Source organism: Lutjanus erythropterus, chromosome 18 (assembly GCF_056507025.1).
Source record: "Lutjanus erythropterus isolate fLutEry1 chromosome 18, fLutEry1.hap2, whole genome shotgun sequence".
NCBI lineage: Eukaryota > Metazoa > Chordata > Actinopteri > Lutjaniformes > Lutjanidae > Lutjanus > Lutjanus erythropterus.
This window is the reverse complement of record NC_139334.1, coordinates 25,529,106-25,553,523: the sequence shown is the minus strand read 5'-3', so window position 1 is coordinate 25,553,523 and position 24,418 is coordinate 25,529,106. Positions and strand designations below refer to the sequence as shown.

General features: G+C 40.4%; 1 protein-coding gene across 4 annotated transcripts in view; it reads left to right on the top strand.

The window, feature by feature from the left end:
• The first annotated feature begins 817 nt into the window (after positions 1-817).
• Positions 818-24,418, top strand: part of nin (ninein (GSK3B interacting protein)) — a 30,865-nt gene continuing 7,264 nt past the window's right edge. For 2 of the 4 annotated variants that reach the window (XM_084741977.1, XM_084741980.1), the window contains exons 1-21: positions 5,514-5,576; positions 5,787-5,999; positions 7,847-7,940; positions 9,631-9,803; positions 12,204-12,249; positions 12,332-12,507; positions 13,348-13,494; positions 13,731-13,898; positions 14,045-14,181; positions 14,328-14,468; positions 14,876-15,050; positions 15,248-15,358; positions 15,543-15,632; positions 15,767-15,902; positions 16,369-16,490; positions 16,986-18,109; positions 19,707-22,127; positions 22,501-22,599; positions 22,694-22,763; positions 23,920-24,087; positions 24,175-24,291. In XM_084741977.1, the coding sequence (XP_084598103.1) occupies positions 5,523-5,576; positions 5,787-5,999; positions 7,847-7,940; positions 9,631-9,803; positions 12,204-12,249; positions 12,332-12,507; positions 13,348-13,494; positions 13,731-13,898; positions 14,045-14,181; positions 14,328-14,468; positions 14,876-15,050; positions 15,248-15,358; positions 15,543-15,632; positions 15,767-15,902; positions 16,369-16,490; positions 16,986-18,109; positions 19,707-22,127; positions 22,501-22,599; positions 22,694-22,763; positions 23,920-24,087; positions 24,175-24,291 (5,982 nt within the window). In that variant the 5' untranslated portion in view covers positions 5,514-5,522. Of the gene's footprint in view, positions 1,196-5,513; positions 5,577-5,786; positions 6,000-7,846; positions 7,941-9,630; positions 9,804-12,203; positions 12,250-12,331; positions 12,508-13,347; positions 13,495-13,730; positions 13,899-14,044; positions 14,182-14,327; positions 14,469-14,875; positions 15,051-15,247; positions 15,359-15,542; positions 15,633-15,766; positions 15,903-16,368; positions 16,491-16,985; positions 18,110-19,706; positions 22,128-22,500; positions 22,600-22,693; positions 22,764-23,919; positions 24,088-24,174; positions 24,292-24,418 lie in introns of those variants that run through there. The other 2 variants (XM_084741978.1, XM_084741979.1) reach the window with 2 other exon arrangements.

Below are 24,418 nucleotides of genomic sequence, written 5' to 3'. Positions count from 1 at the left end.
ATATTTCCCACTAAAATGTAATGAAGTAGAAATACAAGTAGCAAAGTCTAAATACCTCAAAGTTGTACTTAAGTACAGTACAACAGAGTAAATGTGCTTATACAATCTGTCACTGATGCCTGATGATGGCTAAATGAATGGATGAATGAATTATGACTTTTTATCTCATAATTACTTTATTTCATAATTTTGACTTTATTATCTCATAATAACTTTCTATCTCATATTTTCAACTTTTTATCTCATAATGATGACTTTGTATCGCATAATTATGACTTTTTATCTCATAATTACGACTTTTAAGTTCATAATTTCGACTTTATATCTCACAATAATGACTTTTTATTTCATATTGACTTTTTATATAATTGTAACTTTTTATCTCATAATTTCGACTTTTAAACTAATAATTATGACTTTTTATGTCATTACTTTGACTTTTTAACTCATAATTATAACTTCTTATCTCATAATAATGACTTTTTATTTCATAATACTTTTCATCTTATAATTGCAACTTTTTAGCTCATAATTTCGACTTTATACTGATCATTATGACTTTTTATGTAATTATTTTGACTTTTTAGCTCATATTTTCGACTTTTATCTCATAATAATGACTTTTTATCTCATAATTATGATTTTCCATGGCGATATATTTTTCTTTGACTGGCAGAAATGGGCTTCCATATTATACTTTACTTTTAGTGAAGCAAAACTTTGGGTCGTCACAGAATATTTCTAATGTATTTCTACTTTTACTTCATGCGGAGTAAATAATCAGAGCGTGTCCTCCAGTAGAGTCCCGGGTTGGTCCACAGGGGGCCGGACCGTGTCCAGTCATGTCCTCTCAGACTCTCGGTCGCCGCCCCTTCCTCTATCAACCGCTTTTCAAAATCCGCTACAAACCAGAGGAGGAGGATGAGACGCACACAGCCGAGGACACAAAGCAGCCACCAGCCCTGAAAGACACCAACTGTCCGCTGCTGTCTGGAAATAAAAAACCTCCCCGACACCATCTTCAAGCAAACGGCTCATCTCTCTGACCGTAAAGGATCTTTAACCTGCGACGGAACCGCGAAGACACCACCGAAGAAAAGAAATGTTGTAAAAGTTTATTTCATACCCGCGTTCAGCTCATCGCCACATTTCAGTTGGAAAAGGAGCCAACTGTCGTCCAAGTTCAGACACTTTGGTGAGTGTTTATTTAAAGCTAAGTCAACAATATTAAAACTGCTAATTTCCCGAGTGCTTCCTCTTCTCTGTTCACGGGAATTTTTAAAAAAAATTGAGGATGATGTTAGCCTGCAGCAGGACCAACTGTTTCCTCCCGACATGCTCCTGTTAGGTTAGCCCGGTTAGCATAGCACATCACTTTCATATTAACTAACTAAACATCATTTAATAATTAGCTAAACCAGCTAAACTACTTCACAGTTGGTTTTATCGTGCCAGTAACTGGCTGTGAAGTTTATTCAGGTGCAGTCAGTGTGTTAGTGGAGTAAACTTCATTCAGGCGGTACAAAGACAACTGTTGACACTGTTTGTACTGAGTGATGTTACCGGCAGATATGAGACAGTCTCTTTTGACTGCACATAACCTTAAAAGTTTGTGGTTTTGTGACAAAGTTTTGTAGGTTTTTATAAGTTAGATATACTGTAGCCCTTTCGTTCAGCTAAGTAACATAGTTTTGTACATATTTTCTTTCTCAATTTTATATGCATGCTTATTTAATTGCATAACTTCATTTAAAAAACAATCTTTACATTTTTCTACTCATTATGTTTGTTATTGTGCACGAAATCACTAAGGCAGTTCATCAAAATGGACTATGAAAGGTGCTGAAAGTGAGCAAGTGTGATTTGCAGTTTAATGCAAGTTCAACTTTGAGGTGGGAAAAGACATAGTGTGCTAGACACATGAATATATGCAATGTACTTTGCAAAATAAGTTTCCAAAGTTCATACAGTTGTATTTGGTTGTGAGAAGAAATGCAATGTAATTAAGAATTTGTTGCATCACGATACTTTTTGTTTATTTGCTCAGTCAACCTTTATTTCTTCTTCTTCTTCTTGAGGAATCATTGAGGGAGTGTCACCATTTACAATGTTGTCAAGAGTACATTTTGATAAATACAGCAAGAAAACAAAACAAAAATAACATAACAATGTTTACAAGTGTGTGCAGGGTTAATGTTTGTTGCAAAGTGTAAAGACTAGGAGTAAAAGTTTCAGGAGTGTCCTGGCCAAACCAGTCAGCAGCACAAATAACACGGTTGCAGACATAAAATGAACATTAAACAAAAAGAAAATGAAGAACAATCACACAATTATAATAATAATAAGATATCAAAACATTATTTCAGCATTTGAAATATCTACCAAGCAGATGTACCAGCTTTCAAGTCATTTAGAATCACGTTAAAAGCATCTTATCTTATTCAAAGTCAATGGAGCAGCATGCTTAAATGCCATTTTCCCCAAGTTCAGTCAATGCAGACTTTGATGCTAAGTAGAAATAAGTCCTGGGAGAGAAGACTATAACTTCCTGAACTTTCTTGTCAGATGTAGATCTGCAGGTAAAAAGGAAGCAAGGACAGTCCTATAAGAATAAATCAATGATTTAGTCTACAGGTGGACAGGGCAGACAATCCAACCTGATCACACATGTATCTAATGGATAAGTATCAAGTCAAGGACAGGATTTTTCCAAGTAAAGCCATCACAAGCCTCTGTTTCAGAGCGGTGTGGATTTCATTTCGCAGGAGTGGATGATGGGAACACAATTATTGTTAAGATAACCAAGAAATGTGCACACAGGATTCTTCCCAAAATATTCTCCTAAAAACATTTCCTGATCACACTTTTAAACCTTATTTCATCCTCTCTTTTTATGCATACTTCAGACAGAAAGAAGCTCCATCCATTATCTACAATCTCTTATCCTTGAAGTGTTGCGGGGAGCTGAAGCCTGTCCCAGCTGACATTGGACAAGAACAAAAAGAAGCTAATGAGCAGTATTTCTTCATGATGCAATTTTATTAAAAGACAATAAGGGATAATTTTAAAATCAGTCCTTTGCACCTGTAGAGTGACAAACTTTTGGATATAAACATGCAGAAAACTCCTGTTCAAACATGGCGAACAAAAGCGGGGTTTCACAAGGCTGATGTTGAGGGGGAAAGTTTTGAAGTTTTTTACTTTTGAGATTGACATCTGTTAGTGATAATTACCAATCACAGCAGCACCAGTGAATGCTGGGATGTTGTGAAGGATTAACCTCCTTCTTGTGACCTGGACTAGAGTGATTCTTTGGCCGCAGCAGCTGTCAAACGTCGGCCACCGTGAGCCGCTGAGCCGAGCAGGAGGGCTACCGGGATAATTGGCTCAGAGTGAAGCCGCCCGGAGAACGCAGTAACACAAGCAAAGTGTTGTGGAGTGAAATTTACTCAGTGGAAGAAATGAAGGTCAGGCCAATGTGGGTCTGAATAAAAACATGATGTTTATTTTTGATCTCTTCTTGTTTCGTTCCAGATTTTATTATTTATTTATTTATTTCAACATTTACAAGACACTATGTGTTTCAGACAAGCTGCTGCAGTGCTGAGCCATGATTTTCCTGCATTCCATAAGCCGCTCAATTGTGCATATTCAGAATACTGATTTGGTTTTTTGTGTCTATTGTCTGTGGTGAATGGGTACCCCGAGTCTGGGGTGTGGGGGACACCTGGCCGAGCGCTTGATGATCTCACAGAGAGCAGCTGGAAAAGCTGGGGTCAGGAGGGTGTTCTTCTTTGTATAGACACTTAGGCCCAAACTGAGGAGGTTCAACTCATTAGATATAATGGCATGCTCTTACTTTTAAAATTAATTCACATAGACGGCATCAATTAAATGCTTATGTTTGAACAAAGTGAGGTAGGGGTGGACTGATTATTAGCCTGGCTGATTTTTATATTTTATTTATTTATTTATTTATTTTTTACAATTATCAGAATTGTTTTTATTTGTTTTGTTTCTTTAAATCTGATTGCCGATAAAATAAATTGAAAAATGTGCAGCTTTGGTCTACTTTCTGCGATGTTTAATGATTAATCTGCAAAGTACATAGGCTAACAAAAGTTTTCAACCAGTGGAGTAAAAAGTACAATATTTGCCTCAAAAATGTACCGGAGAGGAAATATAAAGTAGCAGAAAATGGCAATGTTGACACATTTTACTGCTAATGTACACTGGTTGCAAATATTGGTTATTGCTGTTCTTTAATAATAACAACTGATCTCTTTCCCGAAACAAAAAACATACCAGCTGATCCCTAAAGTGAAGTAAAATGATAAAAAAAAAGAAGATACCTTAATACATCAATTGTGCCGTAAGAGAATTAAGCTGCTCCAGCAGCAAAAAATGCAGGATTTAGCTTGAAAATAGTTCATAATACAAGTAAAATGTTTTTTTTTAAAAAAGAGAGCGAAACAAAGAAGGTACTATACGAATAGATAACTGGTGCCAGCAGTCTCAACACTTGCGTAGTGTGCAGAAATGTATTGCAGGAGTCAGACCAAACATTTGTGGAAAGTGTTTGTAAGTTAGAGTAGAAGTAGCTGAATGCTTCACTTTGCTCAGCTCTCCTTTGCTATTTCAAGTCATGTTAACTGACATTTACCTTCTTTAAGCTTGAGGTGACCTGAGCTGTTGCGTGAATTTTAAGTTATGTCATTGCTGAAGTTAGTCAGACGCATCTTTTCTTGCTTTGACCCGTGAAGACCTCTGTCTCCATCTCTCTTTAAAAATAAAAGCTTAGCTTCCTCAATAATTACCCAGGATTCATTGTGTTTGTCTTGCTGTTATTGCTTGAGAGAAACTTGCTGTGTGTTTTGTGGTGTTGTGCTGAACCGGATTTGGGATTTCTGTTTGGGGCCACAGAAGGGTCTCGCTCTCTGTCAAATGTTTCTCATTGTTTTGCAATTACAGGAATGATGCAACGAACAGAAAGTTTAATAACTGTGTCCATGTCTGTGTAACTGATGCTGCCAGACACTAAATGTTGGCTCAGGCTTGGTGTGACCTTCTCAATGAGGTCTTGGCTGCTTGTTCTGTTTGTTCCACTTGGTTCAGTGCCACTTTGCTGTCTTTGTCCTTGGTTTTTATTGCCAGTTTGAAGAGCATTTAGTCTAGAAACTTAAAACATGCTGCTTTTGATCAGTGTCATTATTAACTCAAGTATTTTATTTTGACAGCCTTTATAAATTAAATATCCTTGTATGATATTTACTGATGCTATTTATAACAGTACATGACATGTTTTAAACTACATCAAACTGAGTATATAAGGTGGAATTTCCCTTTCATGTGAATTACATGAAACATTGCAGCTAAAAGAGAGTCATGGTCAGTGTCAGACTTGGCCACGTCTCTCAATTTACGTGATTGTCTAATCATTATAATTGGATTAGCCAAAGCCTTCACCACAAATGACGCTGGAGCAGTGTGTTGGTAGTTCAGTCACTCAGCGACATTCTCAGATGAAGGTGCTGTTAGGAACACATGCTGTGGAGATAGATGGTTCCACCCTGTTTGTGAGTGTCTTTTGATGGTGATTGGATAGGCCTGTATGATGCTGCATATTGACAGTGAACAGATTTTCACTGTGGCTCTGATTTAGATTTTTTTGGTTAATCATTAATTTTCATTTCAGTTGAATTCTGCTATCGCTGTGGATAGACATGCAAGCTAAAATGTGACAGAAAGTGTAATAAAACAAGGATCTTTCCCTCCGTTTCTTTCAGGGCAGGGTGCTGTCCTGTGGGATGGATGACACCCAAGAGCAGGACCACTACGAGGAGCGCCTAAAAGAAGTTTTCAACAGCTTTGACGCCAGCGGCTCCGGCTCACTGTGCCCGGAGGAACTCTCTGACCTCTGCCAGTCCCTCCACCTGGACGATGCCACACCAGCTCTCCTCCAGTCCCTGTTGCAGAACCAGGACCGCCTCACTGCCCGGGTAAGTTTATTCCTCTGCCACCAAAAAGAAAGAGTAGTTTTTGACTCACAGGGGCACATATTACAGAAACGTCCTAACTTGCAGATCATATCTTAACTGGTAACAATTAGGGTTTGGACCTGATTCAGGGAAAAAAGCCATTACAGATGAACAGTTCCTAAGTCAATGTTCTGATCCTAACTTAAAATAGGAAAAGTTTATTACACAAGCATGACTCAACAATAGAGGATTGCCTGCATGCCCGAGTAAGACACCATGTCAAGCAAGCCATGAGAAGCAAATCTAAGTAAATTTTAATGGAAATAGCAGAAAATGCTGTTTTCAGCATCTCAAATATGAGACTTGCAGCTTTTCTTGTTTTATTATCTTATTAAATGTAATATCTTTGAGGTTTAGGCTGACAAAACAAGATATTTAAAGACATCAGAAACTATGATTGACATTTTTCACTATTTTATAGATGCTGCAAAAAACACGACTGTTATCTTTAGTCTTTGTGGTTATTTAATAGCCACAAGATGACTTCTGATCTACTTGGCCGACACTGAACTTTGACAAGCGTCTTAACTTTCCAAAATAAATCTATAAAATCTCTTTAACTTTAAGATAACTGTTAAGCTGTCCTAATGTTCACTTTTATACTTGTAGTAGTGGCTAATTCACTAACATTAGCTAACAGTTGTGTATGTTAACAGTAGTGAAAAGTTGTCTTAGTTGCTAGGTAACAGACATAAAAGTTGATTAGCAATGTTGGATTGAGTATTTAGGATTTCCTAACCTGACATAAGATAGGATGAGGTAAAATAAGATAGGTTTCCTAAAATTAGTTAGGATTTGCTTCTGTAATACAAATTTTGGAAATATCCAGTTGTAGACTCTCCTCTTATCTTAAGACTTAAGATAGGAAGTTTCTGTGATGCGCCTCCAGGTGTGCAAACGTTACTCAGGTAATTTACTCAGAAACGTCGTATTTGCAGGATTATTGTTGATCCTTTTCTGATGCACATGTGAGTCGTGGCCTTTTGGCTTCCCTGTGTTTAGTGTCCTCTACGTCCTTTGAATTTGGCTGACGCCTGCGTGGAGCCACTCCAGCTCTCAGGTCTTTGTGTCTCTGGGCTTTTGGGCGCTTTGTTCGCTGTCTTGTTGAGGAGAAAATGTGGCCCCATCAGTCCTGATCCCAGGTGTCTGTCGTCAGGACAACCAAGCCGGCTAATCATCATTCACGGATGCATTTCTTTGAGGGTGCTCCATGTGTATGAAATGGAGAAGACAGTGGTCTGTTCTGTACACTTTGATTTCTGTTTTTGTAAAATCCACATTCACAAGATCTCCAGTGTAGTTTTTATCGTTTCAGCATAAAGTAGAAGGATGAGATCATGTTCCAAATTGCTCCACACTTCTGCATTCATTTGTGTTTGTATATAAGCGTGTGGACAGACGGATGGCTATTGTCTTGCATGTTTGGGTGTGTGTGGGCGGGGGTAAATGTTAGCAGAGGGCCAGCAAACTGGTTGCCTACCCATGGTATCCAACAATAAAGTCAAAAAAGTAGAAACCCCCACGAAAAGCCGGCAGCCGCCAGCCTCCACGCACAAAGAAAATCAGCATATTCAGGGTTAGCAGCTGTTGATTCTTGAAGTGTGACCTCCAAAACCCTCCTCCACCCAGACACCCAGGGACACCCAGCCTCCACCCGGCACAGGGGGAATTACATCAAGTCTGAAGAATTTTATGAACTTTTACTTAATACTTTGCTTCACATACTAAACATTTCTTGCATTTTCTCACATTTATGTAAGACTCTACTTCAATTTAGAATCTCTTCTTTCTCAAAATTCTTGTTTCAGGTTGACTTTGACCAGTTCAAGAATGCACTGATTCTGGTTTTGTCATCAACTATCAATCCGCCACAAGCAGAGGAGGAGACCTTGTCAAAACCAGGTAAAGTCTGGATTCTAGTGTTGCACGTTTTGACAAAATCTCACACTGACAAATATCTTTCATGCTGTGTCCACCTAAAAACAAGGTAGCAGCCATATCATCAACCTAATCTGTAATTTATGTCAGAGTCAGTTTAATATTGAGACTGTTTCCATTCAACAAGCCACCCAAGCAGAAAAGGTGACTTGAAGGCTGAATAAGTGTAACAGCCCCCATGCTGAGTCAGCTGTAAATCTACATACAGAGACACAGAGCCAAAAGCGCCGGCCCAAAGCCAATTAGCCTGCTGACAGTTTGCAACTATTTGCACCGTCATGGTTTGACCGGTGGCATGGTTTGTTATTTTATGGATGTAGTCACACAGAGAGTGGTTTTAAATTAAGCTGTTACTTGGAAACGTTTGTTTAAACTTCAACTCGTTTAATAAGAAATATAAGCCTCAGGGTCCTGGTTAATACCAACATTGTTTTGATTGTGTTATATCCTTTTTAAGCTAAATAAACAGTTTAAAAACTCTCTTTGATCATCTGGAAAATGCATTTACAGAAAGATGAAAATTGGCTGTGTTTCTGAGGTCATGAAAAGTTCTGTATCATGTGTCATATCATGTCTGTATCATGTGAACGTGTGGCTTTAAAAGTCTGTGGTTGCCACTTTTAGAGAAGTTGTTACTCTGGAGAAGTCGCCCCTGATGTCTGAGGCAAATATTAGTCATTGAACATTTGTTTCTTTCTATTATTAATCATGTCATCTGCTGTGCAGACATTTCTATGCTGACAATGTTTAAAGGGACAGTTCATGCCAAAATCAAAAGTACATATTTGTCCTCTTCTCTGTAGTTCTGTTTATCCATCTTTGTTTTGGTGTGAGTTGTGGAGTTTTGGAGATATCGGCATTTTTCTAGAAATCATGACCTGGTTACTGATTATAATCCACCGATCTTTTATGTATGTTTTTACCAAACTACTGAGCGTTGATGTCTGCTCTCGCATCAAAAAACATTTGAAAAAATCAATCTGCAAACTTTGCTCTGAACAGTTGCATGTAAGAAGTATTTTCTTTCTACCAAACTACATTAGGGCTGCACAATTAATCGAAATATTATCGAAATTGCAATATGGCTAAGTCAAAAACTTAATTTTTTTTAAACATCGTGCAGCCCTAAAGTTCATCCACGAACCATATCATCCTGCAGAAGAAGTAAAGTCAAGCCAAGTCTACTTTATTTATATAGCACATTTCATACAACAAGTGTAAACTCAATGTTCTTAATGTTCCCACACTGTCAAAAGCATGAGCCTCTCGTCCATGAGTAGAATCATGCTTCCTTCCTTGTGGTGATACAGTTGGTGGGTCTGTGGTCTGTGGATTATCATGAGTTACCGGGTCATGATTTCTGGAAAGAGACATTGCTCTTGGTTTTTTCAAATGTTTGGGGTTTTTTTTTGCTTTGAGCACCACAAGCCAATTGCCATCTAGCTCCATTATATTAGAGAGAAGGCAGACATCTCTACATTTTATATCTCCAAAATTCACACCAAAATGATCTAGATGGAGAAACAGCACTACAGGTAGGACATTTTTTTTAATATAATAAGTATTTTATTGATTTTTGGAGTGAACTGTCCCTTTGAATGTTGTGCAAGTTATTATAACTCATATTCAATTTCTTGTCATTGTCTCTCCCCAGAGTCTCCTGAGATCCAACCAAAGTTTGTGAAGGGCAGCAAACGCTACGGCCGCCGCTCCACGCCAGAGTTCATAGAGCCTATTTCAGACTCATCCGAAGTTAGAAATGTAAATCTAGAGGAGCAGGAGGATCTGGAGGACAGCTATGACTCTGCTGTTCCCAGGAAGCGTGAGGTAAAAGGCTAAGAGCAGCACTGTTCTGAACTCCCAGACTCTCGGGTGCCATCCTTATCTCCTCCTGTCCTCGCATGTACTCTGTTCCTCAGCAGCCTCTGACTGGCAGCGAGGCGTTATTCTTAGCTAATCAGCTTAGTGGCATGCAGAGCAGATCCTGAAATATAATGTAGATGCTCAAACACAGGATTCACAAAGCTCTGTCCATTGCATAACAACACAGAAGTGTCTGTAAATAACACTGTGGACATGATTACTGTTTAATACACCTCCAGCAATCAGGATGTAACCACAGTGTTTATAAAGCGTCATACAGTGTTGTCAGTTCAGTATTTCATGATGTGCTTGTGTTGAGTTGAACTTTGCCCAGTGTGTGTATATCCTGGCGGTGATGTGGTGCTCATGGTAACAGGAATTTACTTCATCATGTTCAAACAGTTTCCAGCAGATAAAAAGAGAGGCCAGCGCTGATTGGAGTGTTTATGGTTGTCAGTGTTTCCCTTCATTTAAGATTGACAGTAGGTGCCTCCCATTGTCTGCACGGGACAGTCGTGGTTTGAATGGGACACGTTCTTGTATCATAGAGTTGTATATCATTAGCTCAGTCATGGCCATGAACAGCTGACCGCTCTGCATGTTTCCTCTTTAGATCTCCTTGGATTATCCTCACCGCTGACATAGAGAGTTGTTTGACATATGCAGAGGTCTAAGCTGGGTATCCATTGGCCTGCAATGGAAATTGGGATGAAAAACCTACGCAGTAATACCAGACAGACATCCCATTTTGTCCTGAAAACCAATTTGGCTGCCAAGCAGTATGGCTGTGCTGACAATGGTTCAACCATCAATCAGTTTTCAGATCAACAAAAAAGAGAAGAAGGGAAGGGTTAAATTAATTTAAAAATGCACTTGGCTTTCATGTAGCAGCCTTCCTCTGCTGCAGTCAGCATCATAATGATGGCAGCAGCATCAGTCTTGTCTGAAGACATCACCTTTAAGAAACTCTGATCACTATTTTCTGACATTTTAGTGACTTAGATTTTAATAGACCTATTTCAAGGCAGCCATATTGATATGAAATAATATATAAAGGTGTTACCAGTGATACTAACTGTAGCAGAGTATAGTTGCACCCTCACTCTGTTTAACCTGAACGGAACAGAACTTGAATTATTGTCATTGTTAATGCCTGTGTTTATTTTACCGCTTCATGTCAAAATGCCTGCCTTGTGTATTCAAAAAATTATCAAAAGATTAATAGATGATGAAAATATGGTTAGATGCAGCTGCGTGTTTAAGTTTTTGCAAAGTAAAAGATTTACTGCTGTGGCCTTTGGACAACAGGTTAATTTTTCAGACTCCAGCCAGGTTGAATGTCCGAGCCTGGATGTGCAGCAGCACAATAAATCACGGCAAAGAAAAGTCTCCACCAAAGCCGTCCAATGATGGCCAACTCAGCTTGTGCACGGATGGATGTGTTAATATTCTGTGTATTGTCTGTGCTCCCGACAACGCCCCAGATGCCTGCCAGCGCAAAGACAAGCGCTATTCGAGACACTGAACCGAAGCGTGTCTCGGTATTGACTAATCTAAGTTTTAACAATGCTACAATGTCCGGCCTGGGGACCAGCAGATGGGGATGGGTCAGGGGGCTCTGCCACAGAGACTGCAGGCCTGGTGCTTTGGGAGGAGGAGGGCGCAGGACTGTGACAGAGGAACAATGAGCCCCGCCACCCCCACCCTCGTGGATGCCTATGCACCATGTATCAAAACGCCACTTGCAGGATCCCATCTGTTCTTCATTCCATCACTGTTTGCCTCCCAAACAATAGATGGTCACACTGGGATGGGATTGGAGCACAGTGGGTCATACTCGCATAAACCCCTCCTCCTTTCATATCGGCACAGAAACTTTAAAATCTTTAAAAACTCTCTCAAATTTTAGTTTGAAAATTTAAACTGAAAAATGTCCTGACTTTTGTTGTCAAAAGGCATTTTTAAAACTTAATTTTTCCTAAATTAGTGTTTGAGTTTCAGCAACAGCTTCTCATTCGTGCATTTTTAATTCTAGTTTTTAAATGTTGCACACTGGTATGAGGAGTATGCTATTAACATGTTTGAAAAAGAAAGAAAAGTGTCTGTTATTACCACCATTTGTGATTTTTCCCACTGCTCCTCGTGTCATCACAAAAGCTCCCTTGTGCTTTTTGTCAGACACTCTAGCCCCCCTTTTTGCACCCAGACTCGACCTCACCTAATTTAAAACCATGTTTGAACTTTAAATCAACCAAATTTCACATGACAAAGTCAACCTCACGAGTTTGTCATAGGTTTATGATAGGTTATTTAAAGTTTGGCTTCATTGTAATATTAATCTCTGTGTGTATTTGTCCCTGACAGCGCTGGAACGCTCACGAAACAAGCACAGAGGAATATGAGGCAGAAGGTATGTCAAAGTCACGGTATTTTGAGAAAATCCACTTGATGTCACTAAATGCTCACGGTGTCTTGCTGTACCTTGTGTGCAGGTCAGATGCATCTCTGGAACCCCGATGAGCCGAGCACACCTCGGGGATCCAAAACTCCTCTGTCGACCTGTTCGGAGGAGAGACTGCGCGAAGCCTGCGGCGAGCTGGCGATACCGTGGGACGGATGTGCCGGTCACACCGAACTGCTCGCTCTCTGTGAACACCTGGGCCTGGAGGTGAGACTAAAAATGAATAGAGATGCAGTTTAGTACAGGGCAGCTTTTCAAAAGTTTGACTGATAGATTGTGAAAGTCTGGGCAAGTACCAATACAGTATTTAAAATTACAATGTGGCTGCTGGCTCATACAGATACTAGTGGGTTTTTTTGTGGTTGTTTATTTTGTTTTTGTTGTTATTTATTTCCCTTTTGCACCAGGGAAACAAAGGAATTTTTTATTGGCCATTGCCAACAGTGAGTTTAATCTTATTTACAGAGAAAAGTTTAGGATAACTTTGACTTTTTATAAAAGCATATTGCATTTCATGGCACTCTGTCACACAATATAAACTACATCTTAACAAAAGGTTTATGTCTCTAAATTAAAGTGGTTATAATTTATTGATTGTTAAAATGGCTATGAACTTGTTTTTTCTTGTTCTTCCTGATAACGTAGCTTATTTAGACTATTGGAATACAAAATGAAAGCTTCAGTTCCTAGTTATTTTCATCACTGATTAACTTGTTCGGTCTATAGTATATCAGTTTTATCTGACCAACAGTCCAAAACCCAAAATATAATGTACTGAAACTGTGATTTTCTTTTAGCATTGTAGCTTAAAAAATGACTTAAGCATTTAATTGATTATCATAATAGTCAATCCATCAGCTAATCATTGTAGCCCTAAATGCATTTAAACTGTTTGGCTTGAGTGCAACATTTTATGTGAAATTCTATGCAAGTTGTCGGCTTAACAACCTTCAAATCACACTGAAGAAATCATGCATGCATGTAGTACAACATAGTCTCTTTAGCAAATGTTGCTGCTTCAAAAAAACACATGCATTTATTTTTCAGATGAACATGGATGTGATCCAGAGTCTGACGGGTGATGGAGTGATGAATGTTCAGGAGTTTGTTTCCAGGGTTGTAAACCACAACAAACCCCCAACACCCTCCGCCTCCACACCCTACAGACAGCTGAAACGACTCCACTCCACACAGGTACGCCTTGTGTTTGTTGAGCGCCACGAGGTCACACGATGTGGGGTGATTCCCCTGTCAATTATATTCTTTAGTTATTCTTATTATTTTGTTTTAACTAGTTGTTCTCTTCTAACTTTAGTAAAGTTTGAATGCATAAAACAAAGAAGTTGGTCCCCTAAAACACATTAAGTGGAATTTTACAGATGAATTGATCTGTTTTCTCAAGTAAAAAGACACATTTTTTCTCCATACAGCCCTTTGATGAGGGAGGCCGCAGGATCGCCACTCCATCTGCCCTGACCAGCACCATTGGCATGCGTCTGTTCTCCACCCTTGATGATGGTACCGGTTTCACTCCAGTCGAGTACATCCTGGATGCCTGGCTGGATGAGGGAATAGAAAACAGCAGTGAGATCCTGCAGGTACTACACTGTACTTATTCTTATATTTATGACTGTGGCCATCAGTCTTAATTATTATCAGCATTTTAAATCTGTGAATTTAGTTCATTTGTACATCAGCTGACAGAAACCTCAAGAGAGAGTATGTAATTAAATTTTGTTTGCAGGCTTTGAATTTCAGCCTCGATGGAAAACTGAGTCTTGGTGATCTCACCATGGCACTCGAAAATGAGCTACTTGTTACTAAGAACGGGATTCACCAAGCAGCACTGGCGAGCTTTAAAGCTGAGATCAGGCATCTTCTGTGAGTAGGAGTCATCACTATCATACTGCTCATTCAGATCTTAATATAATGTTTATATTTGATTTTATTATTAAAGTATTAGAAATGTATTTGTATTGGTTGTTTCTGCATTTGTCATGTGTGAATCTTGTTTTTTCTCTTGTCAGAGAGCGAGTGGACAGAGAACTCAGGGAGAAAGAAAAAATCAGGTCTGACCTGGAAAAAGCAGAGAAACTAAAAACTCAGCTTGCCACTGAGGTGGATGAGCATCACTCTGCTATCGAGCAAACAAATAACTTAAATCTCAGGTAATTTATCCCTCAGATTACACCAGTTGTCACTTCTGTTTGTTCTCCAATTCTATCACAACAACAGGCCTCCGTCCACAGAGATACAGAGAATAATTTGATTGATCTTCTTCCAAACATCTCATTATATTAAGGGATTATAGTTGTCATACTTTATCCAGTCCATTCATAAAAACTGCAGCTGATCATAATTAATTTTTATACCTCACTTTACATTTATAGTATATAGTGCATTTTTTTTTTTTTTTTTTAATCTCAAGAACAAAAACTTAGTTGTCCATTCCTGCTAAATCTATCTCACTCCTAACATTTGGTACAGTAGTTATTTTAGTGATCTTTGTCTTGAAAATTATATTTTTCTGCATGTAAGCAGTATGCTCTGTTCCTCTGTGCCTGAATGTCTGCAGGAAGCTTGAACAGGACCACAAAGAGAAGCTCTCAGCGGTGCGATCAGAGCTGATGAAGGAGATGGACCAGCTCCAGCAGCAAGCCGGCCTGCAGCGCGAGGAGCTGGAAGCAGAAGTCCAGAAGATCAGAGAGGATGAAGCCTTTCTCAGAGAGCACCTCTCCATCTCTGTGAAGGTACCAAAAAGATTTATGCTCATGTAATTTGGTAATGTTTGTTCCTCTGCATTTAATATACTTTTATATTGTTTATTCATGCTCACTTGAGATGGCTTATTTTTTCTCACTAAACATTGAATTACCATCTGTATATCCAAAAGAAAAATTATAAATGAATGTAAACATAACCTGTTGTTGGTGTCTTAACTTTTTAGGAAAACAGGCGTCTTGAAATGGAGTTACTGGACAGCACTGAAAAATTGGTGGAGGCAGAAAGCCAAGTCACAAAACTTCAAACAAGTTTGGACAACATTCTGAAAGAAAAGGTACTTCTCAGTACTGTTATTTACTATTGTTTAATACATTTATATTCTTTTGTTTCTTTTCCTCCTTGTTCTTCTGTCTATGATTTGATACTCTCTTCTACCTATCTCTTTTTGTTTGTATCTTTTGTTTTTATTGTACGGTTTCTGTGCAAAGAAATTACTGATTTTATTTTATTTTCATTAGTTTGGAGACTTGGACCCTGGCAGTGCAGACTTCTTTCTCCAAGAGGAACGTATTAAACAGCTGCGCAGCAGCTATGAAGCTCAGTACAGGGTAATTTCATCTAAATCACTAAAAGTGCAAGATACAGTGAAAGCTTCCGGTGGAAAAAGATTCTGTACTGTATGTGACGAGAAGAAGAATTCTCCTTATTCATGACACGTGTTTAACTTGTTGTCATTTGATAGGAGCTGCAGGATCGTATTGACGAGCTGCAGTCAGAGTTGCAGGAGTTCCACAGTCTTGGACGAGTTCCACAGACATGCAACAAACCTCTCTCTGAAGAGCTGGAGAGTAAAAGTCCTGGCATGGAATCTGATCCAGGTAGGCCTAATAAATACCACATACACACATATAATTTGTGGAGAACTCATTACAGAGCAATAACTGCATCTGTTCATGAGTCTCATGTTTCCACACAGTGAGAGAAAGTAAGTGAGCATCCTGCCCATAGTTCTGTTATAAAATCCCAACACACAACGGAACATCTCTCCTGTGCGGCTGCTACACTGTCACCTTAGAGAAGGTCGTACCACCATCTGGTTTAAAAGTGGTTTAGCCAGCTTCTCTGAGATTCATCACCAGATCAGATCGCGTTGAAGCAGCCGCTGTCCTGCCTCACTGTTCAGTATCACGCTGCACTCCACTTCAGTCATTTTTCTCTGCTTCCATCACCTTGAGGTTTTTGGTTTGTGGTCATTGTGAGACCCAAGCTTGTGGGGGTAGCCCTACAGACAAGGAAACTCTGTGTCACATATCACCAGCTTGACCAACGTGTGACTTTTTGCAGGTATCGGTTCAGAGGAGGTTCAGCCTTTCAGCATGAGCCTTGAAGCGGAGATGATGTTGGAGCAGCTGAAAGAGCAGCACCTTCAGGAAATGGAGGAATTGCGAAACCAACTGGAAAGCAAGGTGAGTCTACCTGTACCTTATATTTCCTTGTGTATTCTTTAAAAGAGACCAGAAGAAAGACAACTATCATGCACAAATCAGCTGAATGAAAATGGAAACTACAAAGCAGTTAAAGCACATTTTACAAGACAAACAGTGATGACAGGCATGTTTATGTTGGCAAACTTGAGTTAGATGGATCCTATCAGATTTTCCAACTTGAGTTTTTCCAAGTTGCAAGTACAGTGGATTGCAGCTTAGATGTGAAGATTGATACCACTCTTGTGTCTGCATCGTAAACGGACAACTAATTCTTAGCTTAATTTAGCAAAAAAGACTGGAGACCGGGAAAAACAGCTGGTTGGCAGATTTTGTCACCTCTGGTCAGAGGCCGGCTTGCACTTTCTCTGTTTTCACTCTTTATGCCAAGCTAAGCTAACTAGGTGCAACTCTGTACATGCAAAACAAAAGTCAAACTATTAATTAAATTCCTTGACATTCTTTATATCACCACAGATCAATGAATTTGACAAGATGGTAGAAAAGCAGAGGGTGACCCACGAGGAGCAGAAGGCTGCCTTGGCCCTTCAGTACCAGCAGGAGGTCCAGGCTTTGAGGGAGGAGATGGCCAGCATCCAGAACCACACACAGGAGCTCCAGAGCCAGCTCGAGCAGGCGGAGCTGGAGCGAACCTGTCTGGAGCAGACGCAGGCCAAAGAGAGGGAAGAGCTGGAGAATCTGCAGGAGGAAGAGGTGGGAACTCTGAGACAACAGCTGCTGGAGGCCCACACCTACACCGCAGACCTGGAGGAGCAGCTCAAGACCCTCGAAGCCCAGCAGGCAGAGACGGAGGAAAACCTTGTCAACGAGATGGAAGAGCTGAGGAAACAACATGCCGCTGAGATTAAGAAACTGGAGGAGGAGCATGTGGAGCTTTCTGAAGCCAGACTGGAAGAGGAAAGGAAGAAACTACAGGAAGAAAAAGCAGAGTTGGAGAAAAAGTTGTTAGATGATTGTGAAAGGGAGACGGAACTGTTGCAACAAAGACATGAGGCTGAACTGAAGTCCAAACTAGAGGAGGTGAAGGTGAGATTTGAGGGAGAGCGTGACGAGATTGTGCAGAGGCTGACGGAACAGTGGCAGAAGGAGAGGGCTCAGCTGGACGAGCAGAATAATGAGTCTCTGCAGGTGCTGCTGGAGGAGGAGATGTTGAGACTTGTCAGGGAACAAGAGGAGAAGGAGAGCAAGCTCAGGAAGCAGTGGGATGGCGAACGTGCCCAGCTCGAGAAGTGTCGAGAGGAGGCTCTGCTCGATAGAATCCTGCAAGAAAGGTCGCAGTTACAAGAGCAGTTCGAGCAGAAGGAGAAAAAGCTGAAGGAGGAGTGGGAGAGGGAGAGACTGCAGCTGGAGGAAGATTACGAAGGGATGCTCCAGGATAGACTGAATGAGGAGAGGGAGAAGTTTGAGGCTGAGACGGAGAAGGAGGAGAAGAGGCTAGAATTCTTACTGGCGGAGGAGAAGGTTCGACTGGAGGAGAGCCACCGAGAGGCCATGAAGGAGCTGACTGTGAAGCACACTGAAGAGAGGGACGCTCTCAGCAGCACGTTGGACAAACTACGAGATGACATCGCTCAGGAGAGGTGAGATTTTTAATCGTATTAATATCATAAGAATAACTTAATCAGTGAAACTTGCTTCGTCTATAAATGTGCATTATTTGCAGGAATAGTTTTGGGAAATGTACTTGTTTGTTGTCTTGCTGAGAATTAAGGGGAAATTGATACCACTATGAATGTGTGTTTAAAAATGAAGCTATAGGCAGCAGCTGTTTGGCTTAGCTTAACCTAAAGACTGGAAAGAGGGTGAAACACTAATCCTGGCTCAGTTCAAAGGTTGGGCAATATGTTAAAATTTACCAACCGGCCACTGTCACTGTTGTGAAGATGTGTGTGGCTGTTGGTTTAGTAAATTAATACTAAACAATAATAATAATCTTTCTGTCTTTAAATGAACTAAGATGATCTCAATTGTGAAGTCATGGTAAAGCAGGTTTCATTCAGACTCAACAGAAACAAAATAAAACTTACCGAAATGGTCTTGGTTAGTCTTTCTATTGTTCCAACAATCACCAAGCAGCTATGCCGCTAGTGTGGATAAAAAAAAAAAATAATAATAATAATCCTGCCAGCACCTCTAAAGCTCACTTTAACACACTATATCCCATTTATTCTACAAACTTGTTCTATAAGTTATACAAAAACTTGAGCATAAAACAAGAATGTTTGGTTTTACAACAGGTTTATGTGCAGAACTGTTTTTTGATGGGGAGCAGAAATCTCAGGCTTTAATGGGCCAGTACATAACTGACAAATAGCTGTGCTGAGGTGAGGTGAGAGCAAGGGATTGAACTTCTCTCTTTAACTATCTTTTGCATTTGTTTCTTTTGCTTTCGAATTCAAGACTTTTATTTGACTCCAAGGGAAAATTTGGCTCTGCTGCAGTATCAATACACCAACACAGGGGAAGGCACATAAGATAAAACAACAGCTTTGGGTGATGCTTGTCTGAGGCAGGAACTTAAATTCCCAGTGCAAGGCTTAGGGACTGTCAGATATAATGGATTGTACAGTTCAGACAGATGTTTCTGCTGCGTGCCAGTAATTTAGCTACTGACTTGAATCGCTTTAAATTAATTCACTTGTTCAAGGTTTAGAGATTCATACCAGCAAATAAATGACAAAGTGAAAACTAACCCAAAGCATTTCTAAAACAATATCATTAGATATCTGTCAACAGCGTTGTCTGAAAATGCATCCTGTTATCCCCGTATTTGAATAATGTCACATTTCTCCCCTCTCTCTGACTGCTTTCACTGCACCTGTGAGTGTTGCATTTCAGAACAATTACACGTATTATTTTTGAGGTGGTGGGACAACACGTCACACAAACTAGTTCTGAGAAAGTATAACCCAGCCTGTAGAGGTACTGTAACCATTGGACAGAGCCATACTAGCAGTTTACAGTCTTTATGCTAAGATAAGCTAATCAGCTGCTGACTGGCTATATATTAAACAGTGGTATCAAACTTCTTATCTTACTCTCACAAGCAAATGAGTATGTCTCCAAAAATACCATATTAATCATTTAAAACAGACTAATTGGTTAAATAGTAATTTCTTTTAAGAATCATTGCTGTTGTATGAAGATGTTGCTGTAACATTTAATAACCATGTACAGGAGGGAAATCGAGAACAGCTTCTCCCAGAGACTCAAGGAGGTTGAAGATCGCTTCTCAGGTGATCAAGAATCTGTTGCAAAGCGTTTTCAGGCCGACATCTTGAAACTTGAACAGCACTACCAGAGTGAGCTGAAGGCCCTTTCTGAGAGCCACGTAGAGCAGAAGCTCCACTGGGAGGCACAGATACAGGAGGCCCTCAGGAAGGCAGAGGAACAAAGAAGAGTGATGGAGGAGAACATGGAGCAAGAAAGTAAGAGTCTGGATCAGCAGTGGAGAAAAGAACGACAGGAGCTCGAAAGTCTTCATAAAGAGGAAGTGGAAGACCTTGTGATGAAAAACCAGAAACTACAAAAGGAGCTAGATTACTTTATCAGCATGGCTCAGACTAAAGAGATAGAGCTGAGCAGGCAGCTGAACGACCTCCATAACCGGCTTCAAGAGAGCCTAGAAACCAGAGACGAGCTTCTTGCTCAGTCAGAGCAGAAAGCACTCGAGGCTGAGCTGCTGCTAAATCAAACCGTGGAAGATTTCAAACAGGAGAGGGATGAACTTCTGAGCAGCCAGTCAGAACTTGAGGCACAAAACAAGGAGATGCTTTCCATTTCTGAGAGGCAGATTACTGAGCGGATCGAGCTGCTAACAGAGCGCGATGATTTGAAGATGAAGATTGAAGAGCTGGAGATGCTGCTTAGACAGGCGGCAGTGGATTTTGAGCTTGAGAGAAAGGAGCTACAAGAATATATATCTGTTCTCAAGAAAAAGTTAGAAGATTATGACAGAGAAGAGCTTATAGCAGAAAGGGAGATGCTTAAAATGAGAATTAAAGAGCTAGAGACAGGATTCATTGAAGGTTTGGCCTCTGCAGCAGATGCACTAAACACCAGAGAAACATGTTTAGTACCTCCTGAAATCTGTCTGAATGATGTTATTCTAGCTGATTCCTTGAATGAGGGAGTAGTTTGTTTGTCACCATCTCCGGTTGAACAAGATGTTCTTGAGGAGACTTTGATGGAGGCCACAGATGCAGTGGATGGAGGTCCTGAAAATATAAAAAATGTTGATAATGAAGCTGATGAAAACATCCATGCTACAAATGATGATCAAGGAGACAATATGCTGGAAGTAAAGACAGATCCATCTGAGAATAATGACATACTGCCTGAAAGCACCAGTGTTTTTGGTGAGGAATGTCACAATCAAGATGTTGTTCCAGAGGATTACCAAACTGGACATTCAAGCCCTGAGGAAGTTGAAGAAGACCCCCGAGTCAGCTGTTGTTCTGCAGAAATGGGACACGAAGACCCTGAATCGACATCGTGTGATGGCTGCAACCCAGACTCCCCAATTCCAGATAAAAGTAATTCATTTTTTGAATCAAAAAACATTTTCCCAGACATACAGCGTGAGGCCAAACCATCCCTTGAGGCGCTGGAAGGTGTTGAAGACGGTCAGAGGGAAGTCGCTCTTGAATCATGTGAGCAGGAAAATACACCTCAAGATGTGCCAGCTTTGGACAACGAAAGCCGTTCCCATGAAGACGAGCCATGTCATGAGACTGTGGTTGATCCCTCAGTGCTGGAGGAGACGGGTGACCCTGATGAGCTTTCTCCGGTGAATGCTGAGGTTACTTGTTTACCAGATAACTCTCACGACTGTAGAGATGAGGTTGACCTTGTGTCCGACTCAGACAGTGAACATGTAACCACTGAGATAAAGGATGATTGTGTGGAATCTCCGGATGAAGATGCTGACTGGGAGGACAGAGAACCTTCTGTACTTCAACTACAGGCTTTGTATAACACGGCCACAGAGGAGAACATCCTCCTACACGAGAAGATTTCCCTGCTTCAACAGAAGACTGAAATACTCGAGAATCTTCTGGCCCATAACAGTGAAAAGATCAAAACTGGCCACCAGGTGTTGGAGGAAAACTACAGCCTCAAAGTTAAAATGCTACTTTTAATGGAGCACGTCAAAGAGCTGGAGATGAGGGCCTTAAAGATGACAGATCTTCAGATCAGATATGAAGATTGCATGTGTGAAAATGCCAAACTGAAGGACCAAAACACTGAACTTGAAAAAAGAGTTTGGACCCTTGAAAGCAGGATGAACATTTTCCATGATTTCCAAGATCATCCCAAGATTTCTCTGACAGACGAGATCGGCAGGATGAGAGAAGAGAACAGTAAGCTCTCCCAGTTGATGAGTGAATTGGAGAGGGAGGGGGAGATTCTTTCAGAGAGCCCCGCAGAGGAGAGCCTCCTGGATCTGACCAGTCAGCTGGAGGTTGAAGTTCAGGCGGCAACTGATCTGGAGAACCGCTGCGTGGAGTTTGAGAAGGAGAACACAGAACTTCGCAGAGCCATCACAGAGCTGCAGGACAAGTCGCAGACGTTAAATGAAACGACACAGGCCCATAGGTAACATGGACAGAAACTTGGACCCCACCCCTCCATGTCTCCTGTGGCTTCTCATTGTACTCCCATCCCTTTGGTGCTTTCGTTCCCAAGTGCTGTTGGTCCTCCCTGCGATTAGGTTCCTCAGACCTTTGTGGATGCAACAGATCTTGAACACTTGTGTTGTTTTGATCCCTGTAGATCAGTGGAATATCAGTGTATGTTAAGTGTGCGTAGAATAAGATAGTTTTAATGAATATGCAGCAAGTGACTTTCTTACCAAATGTGTCATGTAAGTTTTATATCACCACTAAATTATAAATGTGTATTCTGACATGTGCGGTTCTGTTATAGCTCAGAGTTTGACGTTTGCTAATGAGGTTTTGTCTGTTAATAGATCTGAAGCAACTCGTCTCGCTGAAGAAAACCTTGTTCTCAAGCAAAAGCTTGCTGTGTTGAAGGAAGAGGACCTAAAAGAAGCCCAGGAAGAGTTGATGTAAGAAACAGTGTCTAGAATTAGCAAATAATTACCTCTTTCCATTTTTGTTCTTTCATGTAAACTGACATTTTCTTCTAATTGTTGATTTCAGACAAACATTGGAGCATTTAAAACAAGGGAAGATTGCAGCTCAAAAGGCAGCAGAGAATTTCAAGAAACAGGTAGGAAGTTCTTGAAACTTAAGTCTGAACTTGTGCCAGTAGCTCTGTGAAACTGGTCTTATGCTGCCTTCATATAGTTTGGAGGAATAAAGTTTTTCTTCAGAATTTTATGGTATGTCTGAGGAAAATGTTGATTTTCCCAACAAACATCTTTACATTATGGCTTTGCTTTTCCTGCCGTGCGTTACCTGTTCACTAGCTTACTCAACTGTTGGCCTCAGTGGCTTCTAAATGCAGATAGTTTTGGCATCCATGACAAAGGGAGTTCTCACGACTTGAATGCCAAGCCGATCATGCACACGATTTCAGATGTTAAACCACAAGCTCACGAGTTCCACTTGAAGGCAGCGGTAGACACGGTAGTGTTTTCAGTTAAATGCTAACACCAGCAATGGTGTGCTAACATGCAAATGGTCATCATGCTCACCATCTTAGCATATTAACATCACTAACTAGCACTAAACGCTAAGTACACTAAGTAAAAGAGGCTAATGAGAATGCCATCAGTTTATTCTTAAGTCAAGGCACTGGACAAATTAAAAAAAACAGTGTGCACAATTTGCAGGGATCTTTTAGCAGAATATGGCAAAAGCTTAATCTAATATTCATAAGTATGTTTTCATTAATGTATAATCACCTGAAAATAAGAACTCTTGTATTTTCGTCACCTTAAAATGAGCTGTTAATATCTACAGAAGGTGTGGGCTGTCATGTTTCTATAGAAGCCCGGAATGAACAAACCAAACAAACAGTGGCTCTAGATGCAACCTTTCACATACCACAAGATGCCGCTAAAGCCTGCACTGTCCCGTTAAAATTTAGACATGATGATGATGATGATGTGAGATGAAAAGTCACAGGATCACCAAAGATACTAAAATTCATCTGAGGGGCCTCTACATTTCTGAACCAGATTTCATGACAATTCATTCTTTTGTTGTTGAGACATTCTAAAAACAAGACTGTCAACTTGGAGAGGAAAAGTTATCAAAATTCATTAGGATCCATCCCCATGAATGTCTGTACAAAAGTTTAGGGCAGTACACTGAATAGTTTCGATGTACTGCCCCGTGGAAACAATTTATTCTAAACAGAATTAATTCTTCCTTAATTAAAAAACAGTTAATGTGATGTGAAATCAACTCCCTCTCTGCAGATTTCAGAGCTGCGTTTGCAGTGTCAGCAGCTGGAGGACAAGAACGGGTCTCTGTCACAGAAAGATGCCCAAAACATTGCTGACATGGAGAATCTACGTCAGCAGCTGGCAGAGCTGATAAAGGAAAACGAGAGGAGGGAGGCGTTCTCCACTGACGAGAAAAATGAGGTAAACATTGTTTGAAGAGAAAGTTATGGTTGGCATAGTGTCGAGGTGGTCATAGCGAGTAGTTAATCGGTGGCTGTTTTGTGTTAGCTGGCAGCTTGTGTGTCTGCTCTGGAGGCAGAGCTGACCAAAGCTCTGGAGGACACCGCACAGCTGGAGGAGAGGAACACCCAGCTGTCCCAGCAGCTCTCTGACCTCAGAGAGAAGGTGAGCCTCAGGCCATGGACACTTTGATTGATCTCACATTAACACCATCAAAGCATTAAAGCCACCTGCTCTCGACATGAAATGTATACATGAAAACAATTTCACCTTTTAATAACAAAAGCACATA